Consider the following 21,060-nt stretch of genomic DNA (forward strand, 5'->3'; position numbering starts at 1 on the left):
AATATGTGATAATTCAAGTGTCTCAACTTGCGTTTGGACACGCAATATGGAATAATTATTTTAAATTAATATTTATGCGATATAAAATTTAAAATTTTGATTTCAAATCAACATTTGAATAAATGATTAGGGAGCAAATCTTAAATTCTTCCAAAAAAAAAATAAAAATATAGTTTGAAATTTCAAATCATGGTTGCAAAATGTAAACTCGATCCAGAAGTTTATATATACTGTATAGAAAAATTTCAATAAAATTTGCCAAAATGGCTCATGCTTTGCATCACAAATAATTATTTATAAAAGAAACATCGAATATGTTATAATTTTATTTAATATGTCATCTCATGATATTTCAATATCTTGTTTATGAATTATGATTTGTTTATTTCTTAAAATTACGTAAGAATTGAAAAAATTTGGAAACTTTTCACAAAGTACTGAATTTTCATATTTATAAAAAATTACAATTTAAAAAATCCATATTACATATCTAAATGCATCATTTACTTTTAGAACACATAGTCAAACGGGTCATAAGTAAAGTATATATTAATAAATTTAAGAAATTGTTGATCAAAGCAAAATTGAATTATAAAAAAATTAGAAGACAATACAATATATATATATATATATATATATATATATATATATATATATATATATATATATACAATTAAAGTTTGGTGCCAATTTTGCATGCATTAGGCCTGCAACAAGTTTGGTCCACTCTATATTTAGGAGAAAAATAAATAAATTCTTATAGTAACTTTGTTATTGAACAGTGATAACTATCATTCAGAGAAAAGAATTATTGTTTTTTATTACTATATGGAGTTAATTGCCTTTATAAAGAAAAGAAAAAACACTTAAAACTTTTGCAGAGATAAATTGAAAGCAAAAACTTCTTTTTCTAGTTATATTCTATTTTGAACTATCAATGATGTTTTTGACAAGACAAAATATCTTTTTTTGGATTTTAATAAGAATAAATTAATTAAATCTGATCTGCTCATTCAAGACACTGTATGTTTTTGATTCCTGGAGCAGGATCTAAATAAATGGATTATTAAGAGAATGTTTCACAAATAGAATTAATGTTATCTCATTTATTTTTTATTTTTCATTAAATAAGATTAAGAAGCTTTATTTATGTTAATGTTTTGGAAAAATATGTGCTTGTGGAAGAATCAGTGCATGCTAAAATTTTCTAAAGAAAAGGGTGAGAGATGAGAGTAAAGTGTTTTATAGATGTATTGTGTAAGTTCACGTAATACACACGCTTTTGAGTTCGATATTCAGAGTTGAATTTATGTGGTCTAATATGGTGTCACGATTTGAGGTGTTATTAGTATAGTGGTGGGCACGAATCTCGGTGGGATGTTATGTCCCTTAGGGAAGGTGTGCATACATACATGACGCTCATGACGGCGGAGTCATTTTCCTCGGATAAGTTGAGGTGTTTTTGCCAGTTATTCGACCCCGACCATGAATCCATCGCCCTTCCTTTAGCGTGATTGGGCGATTGGTTAGAAGGTAAGAATAGCATGATGAAAGGAATTTCATTTGTGTATGTGCTCCCGATAAAAAAGAAATAAGGTACTCTATTCCATTACATACATGGATCGGGTTGAAAAACCAGACCCAGTCTCTCTGGGGGGCTATTGAACAACTCGAAAAAGCTCGTTCTCGTTTACGGAAAGTAGAAACCGAAGCCGAGCAGTTTCGAGTGAATGGATACTCCGAGATAGAACGAGAAAAATTGAATTTGATTAATTCAACTTATAAAACTTTGGAATGGAGGGTGAAAAAGACCGACTATTTAAGAAAAATCGAGATGATATTTGCGTCGTCGGAAAATCCAAGGAAAGGGCATTTTTAGGATTTATCATGCATTAATATGCTTGTTATATACATACATGCATATATCATATATATATATATATGTATATGTATGGTTTGTTTATCTACATAAAAAAATTTTAAAAATTGATTATTATTATTATTATTTTTTGTATAAATTAGGTATAATAAACATAAACTTATGGAGTAGTATGGCAATATTTTGATGCATATTAGTGGGTCCAATAAATATGATATATTATGGAGGTAGATACGGCTACAATAAAGCCACTGTCGTTGAAGAGCCCAATTAACTGACAAAAACTTTACACAACATTCAATTTGACAATGGTTCTCTTATTATAATAACCATATAATATTGATATAATAATAATTATTTTATATTATTTAAAATGGTACATATATATTACTGTAATTACTAACAAAGCAGAAAACTTAAAAAGAAACGCGACGTGGATCGTAATGAAATGATAAGTACTTTTATTGGAGAGTTTTTTACTCCAAATATGAAATTTAGATGCATAAATTTAAATTTAGTCAGATCGTACAAATGAATAACCAAAAGAAAAAAGAAACCCTAAGAAAGAGCAAGACAAAGTCTGTTTGAAATAGTTTGCTAAATTTGACATAATTTTGATGAAAAAGGAAAGTAAGTGAATATCATGCAAGAGGGTTTTTTAGTGCTTTTCAATTATCAGTATTGTATATAAAACCTAGAACCAAGTCTAAAAAAACATACAGATTTTGACTAAGAGCTTGTTTGGCTCTGCTTGAAAGCTGGTCAAATTGACTTAAAAGTTGGTTTTTGACTTATTTAATTGTTTGACAATATTCAAAATAACTTATTTTATGTAAAAAAAAACTTATTTTAAGCAAAAAGTTAAAATATGGGGTAGGGGTGGGTTTTTTTTTAGCTTATAAGTTGTTTTAAGTTGACCACATTTTTATCGTTTTGCTCTTTATATTTTTATACTATCTCTAAATTACCCACATAACCCTAACATCTCTTTCTTCCATTTTTCCCTTTTCACGTTTGGCATAGCAACTTCAGCACTTTTATCCATACGCATAACTGCTTATTTTAAAAATAAGTTTTAGCACTTTCAAAAGTACTTTTTAAAGCTACTTTTATCAAGCTCATCCAAACGGACCCTAACTATGAAGTATGAGTATATATTTACTCAAAAAGGGAAATTACTACAACAAATAAAGGATTTAATTGCTACATTAATTACATTGAGTGAGAATGATATAACATGATTATTTTTTAACAAATACTTTATATAAATACTATTAAAGACTTAAAGCAATATTAAAAATATAATAACATTAACTTAATTATTGATAAATACTTTTATCATCAATACAAAAAGAATCGAAAAATCAATTGTAAATTGGAGTCTGTTGTTGAAAAAATACCTGTCACAATCAAGGACAAGGAAAAATAAATATAATCTACACATTAACACGGTTTGTTTTTCTTTTGACACTCTTGAGGTACTACCAAAAACATATAATTTAAGTAGACATTGACATGATTTCAAACAAGAAAAGAAGTTTGTAAAAATGTTTTATTTATTGAGTTTGAATAAATTCGTAGCACATAATTTCAAATAGAAAGATACGAAGGTCGAAGATTAGGATAAAAGGTTAGCAGGTAACTGAGTGTAATTGTCAGTTAGGTGGGAGGAATAGGGGGCTAGCCTCACATCATCTTGTCTTTATCAATTAGTAGTATTTAGTAATTGTGTAGTTCTTTGCTATTTGTTGCTCTATTTATATTTCGATCTTCTTTTTTTTATGATTCTTTTCTAAATAACTTTACTTTTTGCGTCAAAGATTTATAACAATTTTTTTATTTCATCAAGATGTGGATAAAGTTTATCTTAAGGAGTATTAGTTGAATTCTTTACCCTCTAATATTGAATGATTTTTCTCCTTAAAAGGATAGGTTAAGGTTCATAAATTTACTCAAAATAAGAACCCGTTTGAACTTGCTAACATAAAATTATTTTTGTAAAGTCGTATTAATTTGAAGTTAAATTTAAAATTTTATTTGTACATGTAATTTGAATTTAATTTTCTTTCATAAATTTAAAAATCTGACAACTTATGAAACTATAAAAAAAAATTCAATTCTTAAACAATTTTATCAAATAAGCTAGCACGCTGTTCATAAATAAAATATTTGAATATTAAGGCACCACTCAACAAAATGGCATATATCTCCATATTCTTTTTAAAAAAATAAATGTTTATAATTACAAATTTTCAAAATTCATACGTAAAGACCCACTAGTCAATATTCAATAATAACAATAATTAGTTGTTACTTAATATAATTATTTTCCATTATAATACAAACAAGCTAAATGCGAATTTTCTTTTTACAAAATAAACAATGAATCTTTTTCTTGAAAAAAATATAAATTTATAATTCAAAGTTTACTTTTACAAAATTTAAAATCACAATACAAAGTTAAATCATATTTATTAAAAGTTCAAAATTTCAAATCATAAATCCACATATTTAAATTCATAATTTCATATCCGAACAAAAGTAAAAGTGCAGAAAAGGTAAAAGTTGGTGTTTTTATAATTTCACCAAACTTTTTTTTTCTTTTCATCATTAACCTATTATTATAAACCTTGTTCGTACTCTTTTGACTTCATTTTATACTTAAAAAACTACATTTTAGTACACATATATACTCCATTATTATTCTCTTTTTAAATAAAGTATATTTACTTATATAACACCCTTACCTTTATTTATTCAGCAATAAATATCCATCCATTGCTCTCTCTCTTATTCCCTTTTCTACATCTCCTCTTTTATTTTATTTTTCCTCTCTAAAAATTTCCTTTCATACGCTCACTCACATATTATTACATTACCTCTACTTTTTTCAACGTTGAAAATGGATGGTGACCAAAATTTATCTGATTTATTCGACGATTCCGAATGCGATATCTTCGGTATTTTAGAGGCTTTAGAAGGCGGTGGAGGTGGAGGTGGTAATAGTGGTATTACTTCGAAATTTAATGATAATATCAACAACCAGACTGCAACAATCGCAACCACAATCACAACCACAACGTCTGATGAAATTACGGGTTTGGTGTCAGAAGAAGGAAAGAAGAGGAAGTTAATATCTCAAAAGTCCACGGGTTCATGCGCGACTTTACAAGAAGAGGAAACTATAGAAAATAAGATTTCTCATATAACAGTTGAAAGGAATCGCCGCAAACAAATGAATGAACATCTCTCCGTGCTACGCACTTTGATGCCTTGTTTTTATGCTAAACGAGTACGCCACACTCATTTCTATTTTTATTTATTTTTTCGATCTTTTCATATATTATTTTCAAAATTATACTGAGTTTATTATTGTCATTGTTCGTTGTGTTCAGTTGTTTTAGACATATACATAACATCTTAAAAAAACCACAAATTTAATTTATGGATAAATACTTTGCTATTTGCCACTAATCTAATTTTTTTTTTCCCCACAAATTAATTAACACATATAATACATAATAAAAGTAAAAGGAGTTTTGATTTGGAAGGTAAAGGCGTTGGAGCTAGGGGCAAGGTTACTTTTTATATATATATAATGGTAAATATTGAATTCTTTAATTTCATATATGTTAAATTAAATTCTGATTTCGTCACTCAACTATGAATTATTTTTTACATAGAAGGTCGCTTAATCAAATATATATCTGTTTAAATCATTTAATGACTTACCCTACTTGATCTGACCCGTTGGAAACATGCATGTTGAAGATATAAAAGTTGTTTTTTTTTCTTCTAATGTTTTGTTTTTGTGGTTGTGTAATAAATAGGGTGATCAAGCATCAATAATTGGTGGGGTTGTTGATTACATAAACGAGCTACAACAAGTTCTCCAATCCTTAGAAGCCAAAAAGCAACGCAAAGTTTATAGTGAAGTTTTAAGTCCAAGAGTACTCCCACCACAACTAGTCCCAATTAGTCCAAGACTATTAACACCTTCACCATTAAGTCCAAGAAAACCACCACTTAGCCCTAGAATGAACTTACCAATTAGCCCAAGAACCCCACAACCCACAAGCCCATATAAACCTAATGCTAATGCTAACAAGCCACCTGAACCATCTCCTACTACTTCATCTAATTCTTCCATTGATAGTCATGTCAATAATGAGCTTGCTGCTAATTCAAAGTCAGCCATTGCTGACGTTGAGGTGAAATTCTCCGGCGCCGGCGCCAATGTCATATTGAAGACCGTCTCTCCACGTATTCCTGGCCAGGCTGTCAAGATTATTGCTGCTTTAGAACAACTCGCACTTGAAATACTCCATGTTAGCATTAGTACAATTGATGGTACCATGCTCAACTCCTTCACCATTAAGGTAATCGTAACTCTTTCTTTACTTTCCTCAACTCCATGTAAACATTAAAACGGAGAAAGTTATGTATGTACTATCACTACTTAATAACTAACTCCCAAGTTATGGAACCCTAAAATAGTTTGCATATCATTTGAAACAACACAAACTTGTACTTAATTGGTAACTTTTCTACATACATAATATCCCACACTTTTTTAACACCACACTTCTCTCAAAAGTGTTAAAAGAATGACAAAACTCTTACATCGGTGGTTCATGAGATGGCTGGACTCCCTTTGAGTTAACTTTTTGGGTGTGAGTTAGGTCTAAGACCTAATTTCACATGGTATCAGAGCAGAGCCCGTCTCACCCGATGTTGGGGTCCCCAAAATCAAAATTGCCCACGCACCAGATGTTAAGCACTGGGCGTGAGGTGGGGTGTTAAAGAATGGATGGACTCCCTTTGAGCTAGCTTTTAGAGTGTGAGTTAGGCGTAAGACCTGATTTCACAAAAAGGCCTCCATTTTGTTTATTCAGATTCGTCTAAACTATCACTAGTCTTAATTACTCTTAAATTTAACTAACGATGTATTATCTATTATATATATATATAAAATTAAATTGAATATGTAGATATATAAATGGTGTCATTAAATTAGTGAAGATTTCAAAGCTAATGATTGGTAATTTTTGGCAGATTGGAATTGAATGCCAACTAAGTGCTGAAGAACTGGCTCATCAGATTCAGCAGACATTCTGCTAAGAACAGTACTCATTACTCTTTAGTATAATACTAGTCGTAATTTTAGTACTTTTTTTTTTTTCAATTTGGGAAAATTAGAAGTGTCTCAATCTAGTAGAGATCTGACTAGGGAGCTGTAACAATAATAAGAGAATGTAGTACGTAAAATAGTTGAGGTTCGTATAGATTGTAATGACTTTTATTTAAATTATTACTAGTAGTCGATCGATCGATTAATTAATTAATTAAATATGACCCTCCTCAATCTATGTTATTGCTTTAATTTTGTTCAGTCATTGTAATTTTCATTTATGTACACTCGATTTCTAGTAATTTCTTATATGATCAAATTTCATGCTACTTTTTCAATATTAATTTACCAAAAATTATATTTTTAGATAAAAGGTTTAGGATATTATTTTGTTGAATATAAGAATGACTCTTTTTAAAGATGAAGTAAATGCTCATATATATATATATATATATATGAATTCGGAGTTAAAAGGGCTAAAAGAAATTGTCAAAAATTCTAAAAGGGCATATCAATTTTCTTTTTAACCAAAATAGCAAAAACGTTCCGGATGGAGCGATTTTGTTCTGACAAAATTAACGTCGTTACTCAATAAAAAACATAAAAATCACTGTCAAGACAGCGGTTTCGTCCAATTCTTTTTTCTTTTTTTCACTAGAATCGCGATAATGGTTGAAATTTTTTGGGAAAATAAATGAATCTTTCAATGTACCCCAAAAGTGAAGAGTGTACTAGTTCTCTCAATTGCCTTTCACTTATAAAGAAGAAATTTTAAAGATTTCAATTTTAATTTTTTTTTTTTTTTGAGAAACGGTACAGGAGCAGCGATTTTTTTTTGTAACGGCGTCAATTTTGTCAAAATGAAATTGCATCGTCACAAGCAATTATATCCTTTTCATTTAAAAAAAATTAATATGCCCTTTTGAAATTTTTGACAATTTCTTTCATCCTTTTAGCTCCAAACTCATATATATTCGTCTCCACTATATTCATCTCGAACATAATGACAATAAAGGTAAAAATGAAAGAATGACTAATAAAGAAAATATTATATGACAAATTAACTGATGATTTTGTTTTAATGCTCTCAACAAATTTGGCCTCTAAAATCATATTCAAAGGGTATATATTTAATTATCATCCTGTGAAATTATATTCAAAATATATTTATGTTGGCATACAAATATTTCAGTTGGACCGTTGACAACCTAACATCTAGAAAATACTTCAAAGGACTTAAATCCTTCATATCGAAACACTTTGTGCACATATATACTCTTTTAAATTAACTAATGTAATTCCAATAATGTAATTCCAATCGTAGTTTTTTTTTAAAAAAAATAATCAAGTAATTCACATAAAATAAAAAGTGGATTTGCACACTACCACGATATTAGGTAAAAAAAAAAGGAATTGTAACTTGGGCCAACATGAAAAAAAACGAACCGAAAACTCAGTAAGATGTTGGAGAAACGAAATATTAAAGATGATGACTTAAAATTGAGTATTCGTGATTTTATTTAAAATTTGTTAGACAAAAAAAACTTTTATTTTTCATTCGGCATAAGCAATTTTGGTTCAAACAAATTCATTTTCTCTGATTTATTGTAATGTCTCGAATTTCTACCTCGTAAAGAAAATTATTTTATGTTCTATGAACAACTTTGTCTAGCCAATGTTATTTTTTTTAGTTCGATAAGTAAGGTCAAAGCTTCAAGATCATCTTTTTTGAAGATCATTCTTGCAAATAATGTGATCGCGATTGCATCGTCTTCTTTTTTGTTCTTTTTGCTTTGTATCCTACATAAATATTCAAATTAGAACTTACAAGCAAAAACGTAATAAGTAGTTGAATACAACATTACAGTACAAGGTTTTTGGATTAACTTAAAAATTGATCAAATCTATAAGTTGGTTTTTGATTTCTGGAACTGTTTGGTAATTATAAAAAATTACTTAAAATAAGTCAAATTATTCAAAATAAATTAATTGTTTGACAAGATCAAAAATAATTTCTTCCTACTTTTATTTTTCTGACTTATGAGTCATTTCTATTTAAACTTTCATTTTTAACCTAAAAACTACATTATTAAGTCAATCTGCTCTCCCCACATTGATTTAATGTAAGATATTGAATTTACTTTTTTGGTATTTTAATTACAATTTCGAAAGTGATCAGAAATGACAGTTTGTACTATTTATCTTATTTAGCCACCTTTAAATTCCTGTACGTAGCCACATAAAAACTTAAATTCTCCAGCTTTTATTTTCCCTTCCTTGCAATGAATGTAGTCATTAATAATTTTTTACCCATATAAAGAATTTTTACATTATCATCACGTAAGTTACTTTTTTTCTACAATAAGGGTTCGAATCGATTGATCTTCTTACACCCCTCTTAGCTCCGTTCCTGATTGTAACAAGCCAAGACAACAGTACATTTTTATTTTTAAGATTACAAATTTTACGAAAAGTTAATAATATATCTACCTCTAGCAATTAAAATTAGTTTGGAATATAGTAAATGCCTCAAATTAGGATGACATGATAATCATATGATATTCCTTCTAGCATAGTCCTAAGCTAGTCTTCTAGTCTAACAACTTTTTTAGATTTTTGTATTAATGGGAAGACCTGAACCTATATATAGTACTGATCAGTTTATAAATAGGTTTTAAAGCCAGAAAACTAGCTATAGGTGATCCTTCAACAACCCTTAGCCTTACAATTGATTGACTACTTCCAAATATTGTAAGGTAAGTAAGTCTTCGGTACCAGTGGCGGAGCCAGAATTTCAACTAACGAATGTCAAAATATGAAAAAGTTTAATTGTGTGAGTGTCCAAATGTAGACATAAAAAATGTTTTTTTTAACTAGCTATGCGATATATTTTTTCGACGAAGGGGTGTTGATCGACACCTGTTATGGCTCTGCCACTGTTCGGTACACTATTATGAATAACGGTGCTAATAGAAACATAATCTTTTTCAGCGAACCATCTTATCGAGAAACTATAGTCTATAATAGTACGTATATTTTCGAAAAACTGTTAAAAGGTACATATCCATGTATACACTACCGTACATACAGCTAGCAAAAAGAGATGCGAAGGTGAGGCCCTCCGTTGGATCGAATCTCATCAAACGAGAGAGACTACATTGATCCAACGGTGGTCACTCAATCAAACACCCTTTGTTAGAAAATTATATTATGTATATATAGAATAAATAGGTTAACAATATTTTTTAAATATATATCGTACATGAAAAACCCTTTAAAAGGATTAATTACTTAACTAGATTTTTTATTAAAAAAAATTACTTATTTTAAATATACTCTTTAATTATTATCATTTATAATAATATATAGCAATACTATATATTTCATTAAATTTGTCTTTCTCGCTCACCTCATTTTCCCTTATCTCACTAAGCTTTTTTTTATCTCTCTTTCTCGCTCTTTCTCCCTTTTGCTCTTTCTCTTCTATTTTTCTTTCTTTTCTCTGTTGCTTTTTTTTCTTGTTCTTTTTCTCGTCTCTTTCTCTGCTTTTTTTCGTTTTCTCTCTATTTTCTTTCATACAGTAGTTAATGATTTTTAGACTAAAAAAAATTAGATAAAAATTAATTAATTAGGCAAGTAATATAATTGTAACGAATGAATAGAATTAATAAATTACAAAATGAATTAAACTTACATTAAAAATGAATTCCACAAATATTAAAATTGAATTAGAATACAACTAAATATGAATGCAAAATGTAGCAAACGAAAGAGCATTCTATGTTCTCTAAACTGAATGAATTTGTATTAACAATGAATTTCACAAATAATTCAATAAGTTGCAAAATAAATTAAAATTGTATTAGACAAATAATAAAACAAGTAAACAAATTATATGTGCTTTAAAATTGAACTACACGATATTAAAGTTGAATTAGAAGAGAAAATTAAGAATGAATGAAAAACATAACTAACAAAAAAAAGACATCAATTAATAAACCAAATTAAATTTGTATTATTCATGAATAATCATGTCTTATATGTATCTTATAAACTATTTTGAGTTTGTATCACTAAGAACGTAAGTGATGTTTGTAATATGTATTAAAAATGTATTGTGCATATATTATAAGTGTGTTACCTAAATTATTTTTGTTGATACATTAAAAGGGTAGTGAAATTTGCCATATGTATTATAAATGTAGGATGTATTGGTCATGATTTTAATATACAATTTTAATATAATTATAAAACATATCTAATACGACTTTAATACAAACCCGATATAGTTCCAGAAACTTCATCATTTTCGAGCTTCAACGTAGCATTTCTCCTAAAATCAATTCTTAACTTAGCCAAACCTTTTTAAAATTGAGATATAAACTCCAAAAGATACTTTCAATTATTTGTAGGAACAATCTGTTCAAACTAATCGCAAACGAAATAGCAAACAAGTAAACTAATCATAACAAATGAAGAAACATAATAAACTGCTGAATGAATTAAACTTGAATTAAAAATGTATACACACATATTAAAATTGAATAAGAAGCGAATTAAACATGAATGCAAAATGTAGCAAACTAAAGAGTATTATATGATTTGTAAACTAACTAAAACTTATATCAATAATGAAATAATCAAGTAATTTAAGCGGAGCAAATCAACCAATAAACTCCAAAATGAATTAACTTGTATGAAAAAGTGAATTACACAAACATCAAAAATGAATTAGAAGAGATAATTAAACATGAATAGAAAATTTAACTAATGAAAGACTAGCCAATGATCTACATAGTGAATTCAACTTATATCAATAATGACTTAAGCAAGTTATTCAATAGTAACAAATAATAAACTACAAAATGAATTAAATTTGCATTAAAAAGTATACACAATATTAAAGTTGAATTAGAAGAGAAAATTTAAAAAAGATGAAAAATGTAACTAACAAAAGTCAAGACAATAATCTCTGTACTGAATTAAGCTTGTATTATTCATGAATAAAACATGTATTATATGTGTCTTATAAATTTTTATTTGTATCACTAAGAACATGAAAGATGTTTGCATATGTATTAAAAATGTAGTGTGCATGTATTATAAATGTATTATTAAGTGGTTTACCTAAATCATTTGACTGGTATCACTAAGAAGAGAGTAAATGTATTGGTTATGATTTTTATACAATTTTAATACAATTATAAAATATATCTAATTCAACTTTAATACAATTGCAATACAGTTCCATAAACTTTACCATTTTCGAGGTTCAATCTTATATTTCTCCTATAATCAATTATAAACTTAACCAAACCTTCTTAAAATTGAGATATAAACTTCAAACTGCATTTTCAATTATTTGCAGGATCAATCTATCTAAACTAATCATGAGTTCGTATGATTCATAAAATGAAATCAAAATTTAAAACTTTATGATGACCATCAATGGTGAATTCTTGTTGTTGTAATATTAGAGATTTGAAAATTTTGTTTGAGAACACAATATTGTACAAATTTTTTATTTTTTTATTTCTCTTCTCGTTATATTTTTGGATAAAAATAGTGAAATAGGAACAAAAAATTATTTGAGAGTAATTATTTAAATGAAAATTTTAAAAGAAGAAGAAGAAGAAGAAGAAGAAAAAGAAGAGGGGGGAAGAGAAAGAATAACAGAAAGAGACGAAGAAGAAAATAAAAAGAAGACGACGAGGAAGAGAAAAGGTCAAAAGAAGCGAAGCGGTACAACTATTCAATCCAAAAAAATGTTATATTTAGTTAGAAAAAATTTATTGTCATAAATGATAAATATTTTTTTAATTTAACATATTTATATAATTTATCCCATTAAAAATGATTAATGTAAAACTTATTTATAATTGTATAACAATCTAATTCCTTACATCCATATAAAGCAATGTATGTGGTCCAATATATTTATATAACAACTTTACACTTTTTCTTTTTCCAAATTTGAATAAATTAAATTAGAAATTTGTGTGTTCTGTTATTTAAGCGTGTTTCAAATATTTATATTATATGGTCCCAAAAAAAAAATGCAAGAGAATTCTCTAATGTCATCAAAGTAGGCTGCGACGGACCACATTTGATTGTGACTTCTCTCTGCTACTAATATTAGCAAATTAATGATTTTATTTCTCTCAGATTCTTACTTTTATTCAATATTATATTTATTTTATTGTAGGCTGAACTTATAAATAGATTCCTAAATTCATTTGATTTTTTCCTTCAGGTATCTCAAGTACGCTATTTTTCTATTAAATCATTGAACCATCCATAATTTATTCCTTTTAAATACTGTTGATTGATTTTGATCAGTTTTTCTATTGCAAATGTCTTCAATTGTGTTCGTATTGTAATGATTTTGATTGAAGAATTAAGAAAAACTCTACAGATCTCATTTGCTTTTAATGTGTTCAAATGACTTTAAGTAAAACACAATTATTTTCAAACATTTTCATTATCAATTGGACTGATGAGTTTTGGAACAAAATATGTGTCTCTACCAATACCCCTCACAAAATCTGATTCAACATCAGCCAACGATGTTTGTTTAATAGGAACAAATTATGGGTGGTTCAATGATTCAATAGAAAAATAGCATAGTTGAGATACCCGAGGAAAAAAATCAATAAATTTAGAGATCCATTTATGTATTTGACCTTTATTATATTATAAATAGAAAATAAAAATAACGAGTAGGAAATTGAGTGTTACGTGACGTGAGTAGACGTTTATTATTTTGCATGAATTTAATTTTTTTTATGACAGATATATACTACTCAATTGTATGTCTGGTGGCTGGATAAGCCAAACTTACACTATGCATGAAACAATAATACAGTTATATATTCATTTAATTTCTCTGTTCGAAAAATATATCCCAGAGGCATTTAAAAATAATTGATTCGATGTGATCGCGTATATTATTATATAATAATAAACAAATAATTCTAATGGAAAAAACAATAATTTTTTCCATTTACAATACTCCTATCACAATATTTAAAAGTTATGGATTTGATTGGAAAAAAACAAAAACGAAAGCAGCTGGTGTCCTTTTTATTTGATAAAAAAATAAATAAAACAATATTCAATACCGAATGGCTCAAATTAAATTAAATACCAAGTGGAAATTGCAACAAAACGAATATTTAGAATTTATTTTATTCGTTCTACGGATATAGATTAAATTATTTTTCTTGGCATTATTTCTAGTCTAATAGCTCAGTATAAGATCAATGAAAGAGGAGATGTGAAATTGACAAGACTAGCGAGGTAGAATTCTTTTTTTACTTTAATAGTATTGCACGATGAAGACGTAGTAGTGCTAGACCCGATTTATACGCACACACAGTTCAAAAATGATTTAACTCAAAATCAATTCTGATTCTTTTTTTTAATCAAAATAAATCGAATTTGATATTTAATAGATAGGATGAAGATGTTTGTTTGATTACGTAGTTTAAAAAAAAAGGTATAACTATCTTCTTAAACATACATTCATACCATATATATTAATTCTATCCATACTTCCAAATAATTACATACCTTACCATTAATTAAGAGTTTCCTATTATATATTAAGGAAAATACATCTAGATATTTTCCTACCAGATAAACTAAAATAGGGAGAGATGCAAGCGTTATGGGAGGGAGATAGTCATGTATCCCATATACATGTGATTCACACTAGATACATGTATCTGATATAATTCACGTGTATTTAGGATATCATGTACATAGGATAGTTGTGAGCAAAATGGGAGAGAGGCGAGGAAGATTCGTCTATGTATCCTAGTTACATGCAAACCCACTTTGATACGATGTATTAAGGATAAATCACAACTAATTCTGGACATATATATCCTGAAATACATGTATCTAGACATATATAAAAGATTCGTAATATTGTAAACTAAAGTATACTTTTAAGTAATTCTCTCCTAAAATAAACTTATGAAATTTCTTTATTTTGGGAATTGGTTGTATCCAATGAAATCCAGCACAAGTGCCAAACAGGCCGAGTCCTAAGAGGAACATATATAATTGGGCCTGTTATCTGGATCTACTTGGGCTAATAGTATACGAGCAGAAATCAATATGGGCCCGTATAAATTGGAACCGTTTTTCGTTTTTTCTAAAACTTACGTAAATATATTATAATAAAAAATAATTTTTTTCACCTTTTCACTTTAAATTCATTTATAAGATAAATTTAATACATATTACAAATATTATTCACATATAATATAAATTTTAATAATGAATAATACATTTATTTCATATTTTAATATATTTATAATACGACAATTTTTCACCTAATAAACATGATATATTTCAAAAAATAATTATAATTTATATATATTGCATACATAATTCACTTTTAATATACATTACAGATTTAGCAAAAGCATTACTATAAAGGATAATAAACAAAAAAATATCGCTAAAATCAGTAATTTTTTTAAAAAAATATATTAATTTATGTAATTTTTTCAAAAAAAATTGAACAGACAATGAATGAACCCGTAACGTCTGATGGTAACGGATGCCAAAGGGTGAAAATTTGTTCCGGCGACCCTTTGGGAGTTGCTCGAAAATGCTTCAGATTTCGTAAGTTTTTTTCTTTTTCTTTTCAAAAAACGCCATTGAAGGTTGTCCAGAAGAATCGATAGATTTCGCTTTCTTTAATACTAGGGTTTAAGCTAACTTTGGAGTTTTCAGTTTCTCTTTGAAACAATGGTTATATTGAAATAGTTGGGGAGATGAAACATGGACAGTAGTAATGAATCTTTGAGGGTTGATATGGGGGTGATAGTAGGAGTAAGTGGAAATACTAAAAATTGCGATAATTGTGTAAATCTGGTGGAAAAGATCAAGGCAATCGAATGTAATTGTTCCGATTTGCGGCAGGGGATTGAACAGGAGAGAAATGAGCTTGAAGGTAAGTTTGAGGTGTTGAAGAGAAGGAATCAAGAGTTGGAAGAGCAGATTCGTCGAATAGAGAGTAACGGCAGTAATGAGGAGGAAGAGAGGGTTTTGCAATGGATGATCGAGAACAGTGTACTCGAATGCGAGAAAAAGAAGGCTGAAAGTGATGTTGAGTACTGGAAATCCAACTGTAACGAGCTACAGTTAACAGTGGCGGAATTGGGAAAAAAGTTGGATGCAAATGCAGGAGATACAGTTTCAACTAGAGTACATGGATTGCAAGATGAATGTGATGATTTAACGCAGAAAATCCATCTGCAAGTAGTTGATGAAATGCAAAACAAGGATGGAGAACTTGGATCTCTACTATCTCAAGATTCAGGTATTATCATTTTGTCTAACCAATTATTGTTGACAAGTAGTAGAAATCATGTTAGTAGTTTGAAGTTTTGGATTTAATTATTCAAAAACTAGTGCGAGAAATTACTATGAATTACAATTTTTTGCATATTAATATGTCGAAAAAATACATAGTAAAATGTTACTCATAGTTATTATTGTTTGACTCTAAGAATGAAAAGCATGACAATTAAAAATGGACGGAGAGAGTAATTATATAGTCAAATATTCAATATAATAAAGATGATGGAATAATAATTTGAGAAAAGTAGAAAAAAGATGATTTTGTCTCTGGAAGACTGTCTTTAGCACAGTGTTTTGAACGGCGAGAGACGACAAAAGGCAACAAGGGCCTGCCCTGCCGCCAGTTAATACCAAAATTAAATATATTTAATTGCACATATAAATATTCAAAATTTCAATAGCAATAACATATATTAGCAAAAGGAAAAAAAGAACAGAGCAACTGAAGAAGAAGAAAACCCAAGAAGAACTGAAGAAGAAGAACAGTAAAGATTGCACGAGGAAGAGGAGTCGAGGAGCAGCAAAAAAGAGGTATACCTCATGTCCTCAGTGCAGCAGCAACTCGAAGTCTCGAAGAGACGCGACCGGTGAGGGGAAGAAGAGTCGCGCAGCAGCAAATTTTGAAAATAGAAAATAAAGGCCTAATATTGTTAAGTCAAATCTTTTTTAAAAAATTAAATCAAAAAGGCGCCGCCATTTGTCGCCATTAGCTTGCCATGGGTCGTCTTTTGTATGTCGCCTCGCCTCCCCTCTCGCCTTTGGCGATGAGGCACTCGCCATTCACAACACTGCATAAGCAAAATTACCAATCTAACATTTCTATGGATCTCAAGGACCTTCATGGTTTTAAAGTAATATGGATATTTTGCTTTAGAAAGAATTCTTTAACTTATTCCATTGCTTATTGATTTTGATGGACAGGAAAATCTTTAGCAAAAACTCCAATCTTGCAAGCCAAGTTTGTGAGAGAAAACAAAGCTTTACTATCTGAAAGTGGCAATAACTGTGTTAACAAAGTGAGGAAGCGATTGAAATTTGAAGAAGAAAGGGGGTCTAACAAGAGGATGGCTCCTTCTACACCAGCTAGTGAAAGTCGTGCAAAAGTTGTTGTTATTGACATAACTGAAAGCGATGATGAAAGAACTACTGGTCCACCTTATACATCAATAATGGGAAATGACTTTGAATTTTCTGTGCCCCTCGGTACACCTCCCGTTCCAGGTAATGTTTGTACTGTACCTTTCTGTGGATCAGGGAGCAACTTGTCCAATTCTGAATTGCCTTCAAAGAATGATTCAAAGATGACTGTCATTGAGCAAGTTGAAGACAGTGACATGGTTTGCCATGATGAGGAGCCTTTATATGTTCCAACTCCAAAAAGAAGAAGAGCTTCAAACATAATTGCTAGTGACAGTGACACCGATGATGATGATGATAAAGTTCCAATCTGCATGCTCAAAACTAGGCATTTTTGTGAAAAGAGCTCCAATGATCATCCCAGAGGCCACTCAACTCAAACCGGTGATTCCGATGATGAAGTCAGGAATTTGTCTAGTAAACGGCGCCTAGTGAAGCTAAGTCAATGCGAAGGGAAAGGTGGCGGTGGCAATGATATTGAAGAAGAAGTGTCCAACAGTGAAGGAGAAAGCTTAGGTGGATTTATAGTTAGCAGCTCTGACATCTCAGATGATGATGACACCTCTAATTCTGTTGGTGCATTGCAAAGTAATTCTGCTGTAGCTGAAGATTCGATAACTGATTCAGAGTATGTATCAGAGAGTGATTCAGATTATGGTGAGATAATATCGAGAATTCGAAGGAACAAAGGTGATAAGTTAGAGTGGGAGTTTGAGGGGGACATGCTTGCTGCCTTTGGTAAGGATCCTGAATTATGTATGAAGGCGGTTTGTGTTTTGTATAGGCAGCAAACATCTGAGGAGCAATGTTGTAAAGGAACAATAGATCACAATCAAAGAGGTTTTAGCCACTGTGATGCCTTCAGGTATGTGCTTGAATGAGATGTGAATACTACATAATCTATATATTCCGACAACATGCACATTACAGTCTTTAAGTGGTGTTGGTCTGGATGAACGGAAACTTAATTTAGCTCTACATGGCTAGTTCTTGTATGAAGTATCTCCACTATGGCGTTAACTATTTGTTTGTTGCAACTTCTCCAAGCTCATAGCCTAGATAAGATAAAAACACATGATTAAAAATGTGTCTGCATAAACTTTTTTGTCAATGTCAGTAATTTTCCATCTCTTACAATTTTTTTGAAAACAATGATGTTTGGGCCAGCTTGTGTGCCTCGACTAATTCCACAATGTATATATTACCTCCTACCATCTACCATTACAGGTACCTTGTAGTCGGGTACAATTTGGATGTCTTATATATCTGGGATATTGACTTATTATTGAATTTAAGGATTAACAATCTCCTCCTCTCGTACATTGAGTTGTTAAGCATGATACACTTTGGTCGTATTCCTTGATTCCTTTGGTGCTGCACTGCATTTTGGGTGATCAGTGAATCTGTGATATGGACATATTTCACCGTATGACTGTATGACAGAAGGCATCGTCTGTCGAACTCCCATTTTTATTCGATTTGAAATTCGGGGAAAGAGTGATAGAGCGTGAACTTACGATGTAAGCAGTTGTCTCGAAAGACCTACAATTTCTAGCAATCAATGCCAACTTAGCTAAAGACATATGGGACAAAGGAGATCCAGATTAATGTGATCTACTAGTTGGGATTAGGTTTTAGTCTTGTTAGAGGACTTCCATTATTATCATTATTAAGTTTACCCCCGCTTGTGGAATTATACTGATACAGGCTTGTCTAATTACATAATGAAACGTCAACCATTAAATTCAGAGGGTTTGCTCTGCTTCTCTCGAAAGAGTTCATAGTGTGTAAGAGAAGGAAACTATTGCTGGGACATATTACGGTAGGCCAGGGAAACTTGGGATTGATATTTTCTCTGCAAAAAGGATGACTGCAAAGGCAGCAAATCTGTAAAATATGAAAGTATTTAATGCTAAGCATTCGTTTGAAACATCTAAAATTTATTCTTTTAACCAGAAAGGCATTTGGGCATTGATCCTATTTTATGCTTCTTTAACTTGCATTGAAACAATGTTGAATCGGAAATTTGATTTGTATGTGTGAGGTTACTCTGATTTCACATTACAGGGGAAGTACCTTGGCTGAATTTCTTACTGATGGAGATCCGAAAGGTGATATGACCAAGTCCGTGAAGGAACTGCAAGCTTATGATCCCAAGGGTATTGAACTGTGCAGAACTTTGGCTACAAGATACTCTAAGCAGCTGTTTTCTATTTACAAAAACGAAGAGGATCCCTTTTTCTCAGCTCCTTGACATAGTGTATGCACGGTTTGTTCCCTTTTGCCCGAAATGATGGTCCAAAATCACTCCTCCTAACCTTGATATAGCTTACATCTTAGCATGTATAGTCGTTCCCTCTGTATATACAACCTATATCGTAGGTGCTTTTGCTATCAAGAATTAACTATTACAGACTTTTGAGCGTTGGTTCGTTTACTTGGATCCTCACTGACCATGTCAACGGTCTAAGTTTGCCTCAGATCAGCGAAAGATGTGCTGAATTTTTTCATAAAGCGGAGAGCAGAATCAAGGAATAAAAAAAATGGAGGTCAAAAAGGCAACAACTTCCCCTTCTACAATAGCCTGTGATAATATTGTTCCCACAAGTGACGGTACACTTTTTATTTAATTTTCTTTCGATTATTGCTTCAAATTTTGGATAAATAGTTTTTCGAGAAAAAAAAATGAAGCTTTTTTCATAAGAATCGTTTTTAACCAAAGAAATCAAATATAGGGGAAAAAGATTTTTAAAGCCTCAGAAAGACTTTGAGTCTTGATGATTCGAGATTCATAATAAAATACGCAACTAAAAAGAGACTACCCAAATACATAATGTATTTATCTCATATAATACTTTGGGTTTCATTTATGGTTGCAGGGACAAAAATAGACCAAGGTATTGCATACGGCCTAATGCTGGTGGCATTGGTGCTAACATACTTCATTCGCTGATTCGGGTAACGGAGCTAAGATTTATATTAAGTTTAAGAAGAAATCAAAGAGAATTCAATGTGTGTTGTATATACAAAATTAATAATATTAATTATGTATAAATAATGTAATTTTTTATCGAAGAGGATTCAGATAAATTCGTCGAGCCCTCCCTCCCTTGTATATAAAGAAAAGAAATTGGTATAGAGATGTACGTACATGTTTGTTTTATTTTTTGCATTCTTCCTACTTTTAATGCCTTTTTTCCCTAGAGTATATCTATTTATGCATTTATTATTATATTTTAAAAGAATTAATTATGTCACCAGTATGGTGAGAAGTCTGGCAGGGACCTCAACTTAGTAGGTATAAAAACATGTAGGATAGGGACAAATAGTATGTCTACTAACAACCTTTTGGAATTGAAATAAATTCGCCTAAATGTAAAAAATTTCGTGATCTTTTTTTGCTATAATTATTTCTTAACTATGACTCAAATTTAATGAACATTTTTATATTATCTATTTGAAAAAAAAAGCATCTTTATACTATTCAAACAATAACATGAATCATCCCTCAATATATTTTAGTTAAGAAACCGAT

General features: G+C 29.9%; 2 protein-coding genes across 3 annotated transcripts; both read left to right on the forward strand.

The window, feature by feature from the left end:
• The first annotated feature begins 4,637 nt into the window (after positions 1-4,637).
• LOC101256653 (transcription factor SPEECHLESS) lies at positions 4,638-7,244 on the forward strand. The gene is made up of 3 exons (XM_004234229.5): positions 4,638-5,171; positions 5,710-6,258; positions 6,935-7,244. Exons 1-3 carry the CDS (start codon positions 4,782-4,784, stop codon positions 6,998-7,000), a joined length of 1,005 nt encoding a protein of 334 aa, XP_004234277.1. The 5' UTR covers positions 4,638-4,781; the 3' UTR covers positions 7,001-7,244.
• Positions 7,245-15,537: 8,293 nt separating this feature from the next.
• On the forward strand, positions 15,538-20,688 carry LOC101253356 (uncharacterized). 2 transcript variants are annotated; one of them, XM_069296159.1, is made up of 5 exons: positions 15,538-16,347; positions 17,310-18,390; positions 19,593-19,794; positions 20,007-20,138; positions 20,405-20,688. In XM_069296159.1, the coding sequence occupies exons 1-3, from the start codon at positions 15,807-15,809 to the stop codon at positions 19,777-19,779; spliced, it is 1,809 nt and encodes a 602-aa protein (XP_069152260.1). In that variant the 5' UTR covers positions 15,538-15,806; the 3' UTR covers positions 19,780-19,794; positions 20,007-20,138; positions 20,405-20,688. The 2 variants fall into 2 exon arrangements, with proteins under 2 accessions (XP_069152260.1, XP_069152259.1); XM_069296158.1 differs by having other exon boundaries at positions 19,593-20,138.
• Positions 20,689-21,060: the final 372 nt, after the last annotated feature.

The sequence above is a fragment of the Solanum lycopersicum genome, chromosome 3 (genome assembly GCF_036512215.1).
Source record: "Solanum lycopersicum chromosome 3, SLM_r2.1".
Classification (NCBI taxonomy): domain Eukaryota; kingdom Viridiplantae; phylum Streptophyta; class Magnoliopsida; order Solanales; family Solanaceae; genus Solanum; species Solanum lycopersicum.

Coding starts and splice junctions, on each gene's coding strand:
- LOC101256653 (XM_004234229.5), top strand. CDS start 4,782: ATGGATGGTGACCAAAATTTATCTGATTTATTCGACGATTCCGAATGC. Junction 5,172..5,709: donor CTTGTTTTTATGCTAAACGA/GTACGCCACACT, acceptor TGTAATAAATAG/GGTGATCAAGCATCAATAAT. Junction 6,259..6,934: donor TCAACTCCTTCACCATTAAG/GTAATCGTAACT, acceptor AATTTTTGGCAG/ATTGGAATTGAATGCCAACT.
- LOC101253356 (XM_069296158.1), top strand. CDS start 15,807: ATGGACAGTAGTAATGAATCTTTGAGGGTTGATATGGGGGTGATAGTA. Junction 16,348..17,309: donor TCTACTATCTCAAGATTCAG/GTATTATCATTT, acceptor TTTGATGGACAG/GAAAATCTTTAGCAAAAACT. Junction 18,391..19,592: donor AGCCACTGTGATGCCTTCAG/GTATGTGCTTGA, acceptor TTCACATTACAG/GGGAAGTACCTTGGCTGAAT.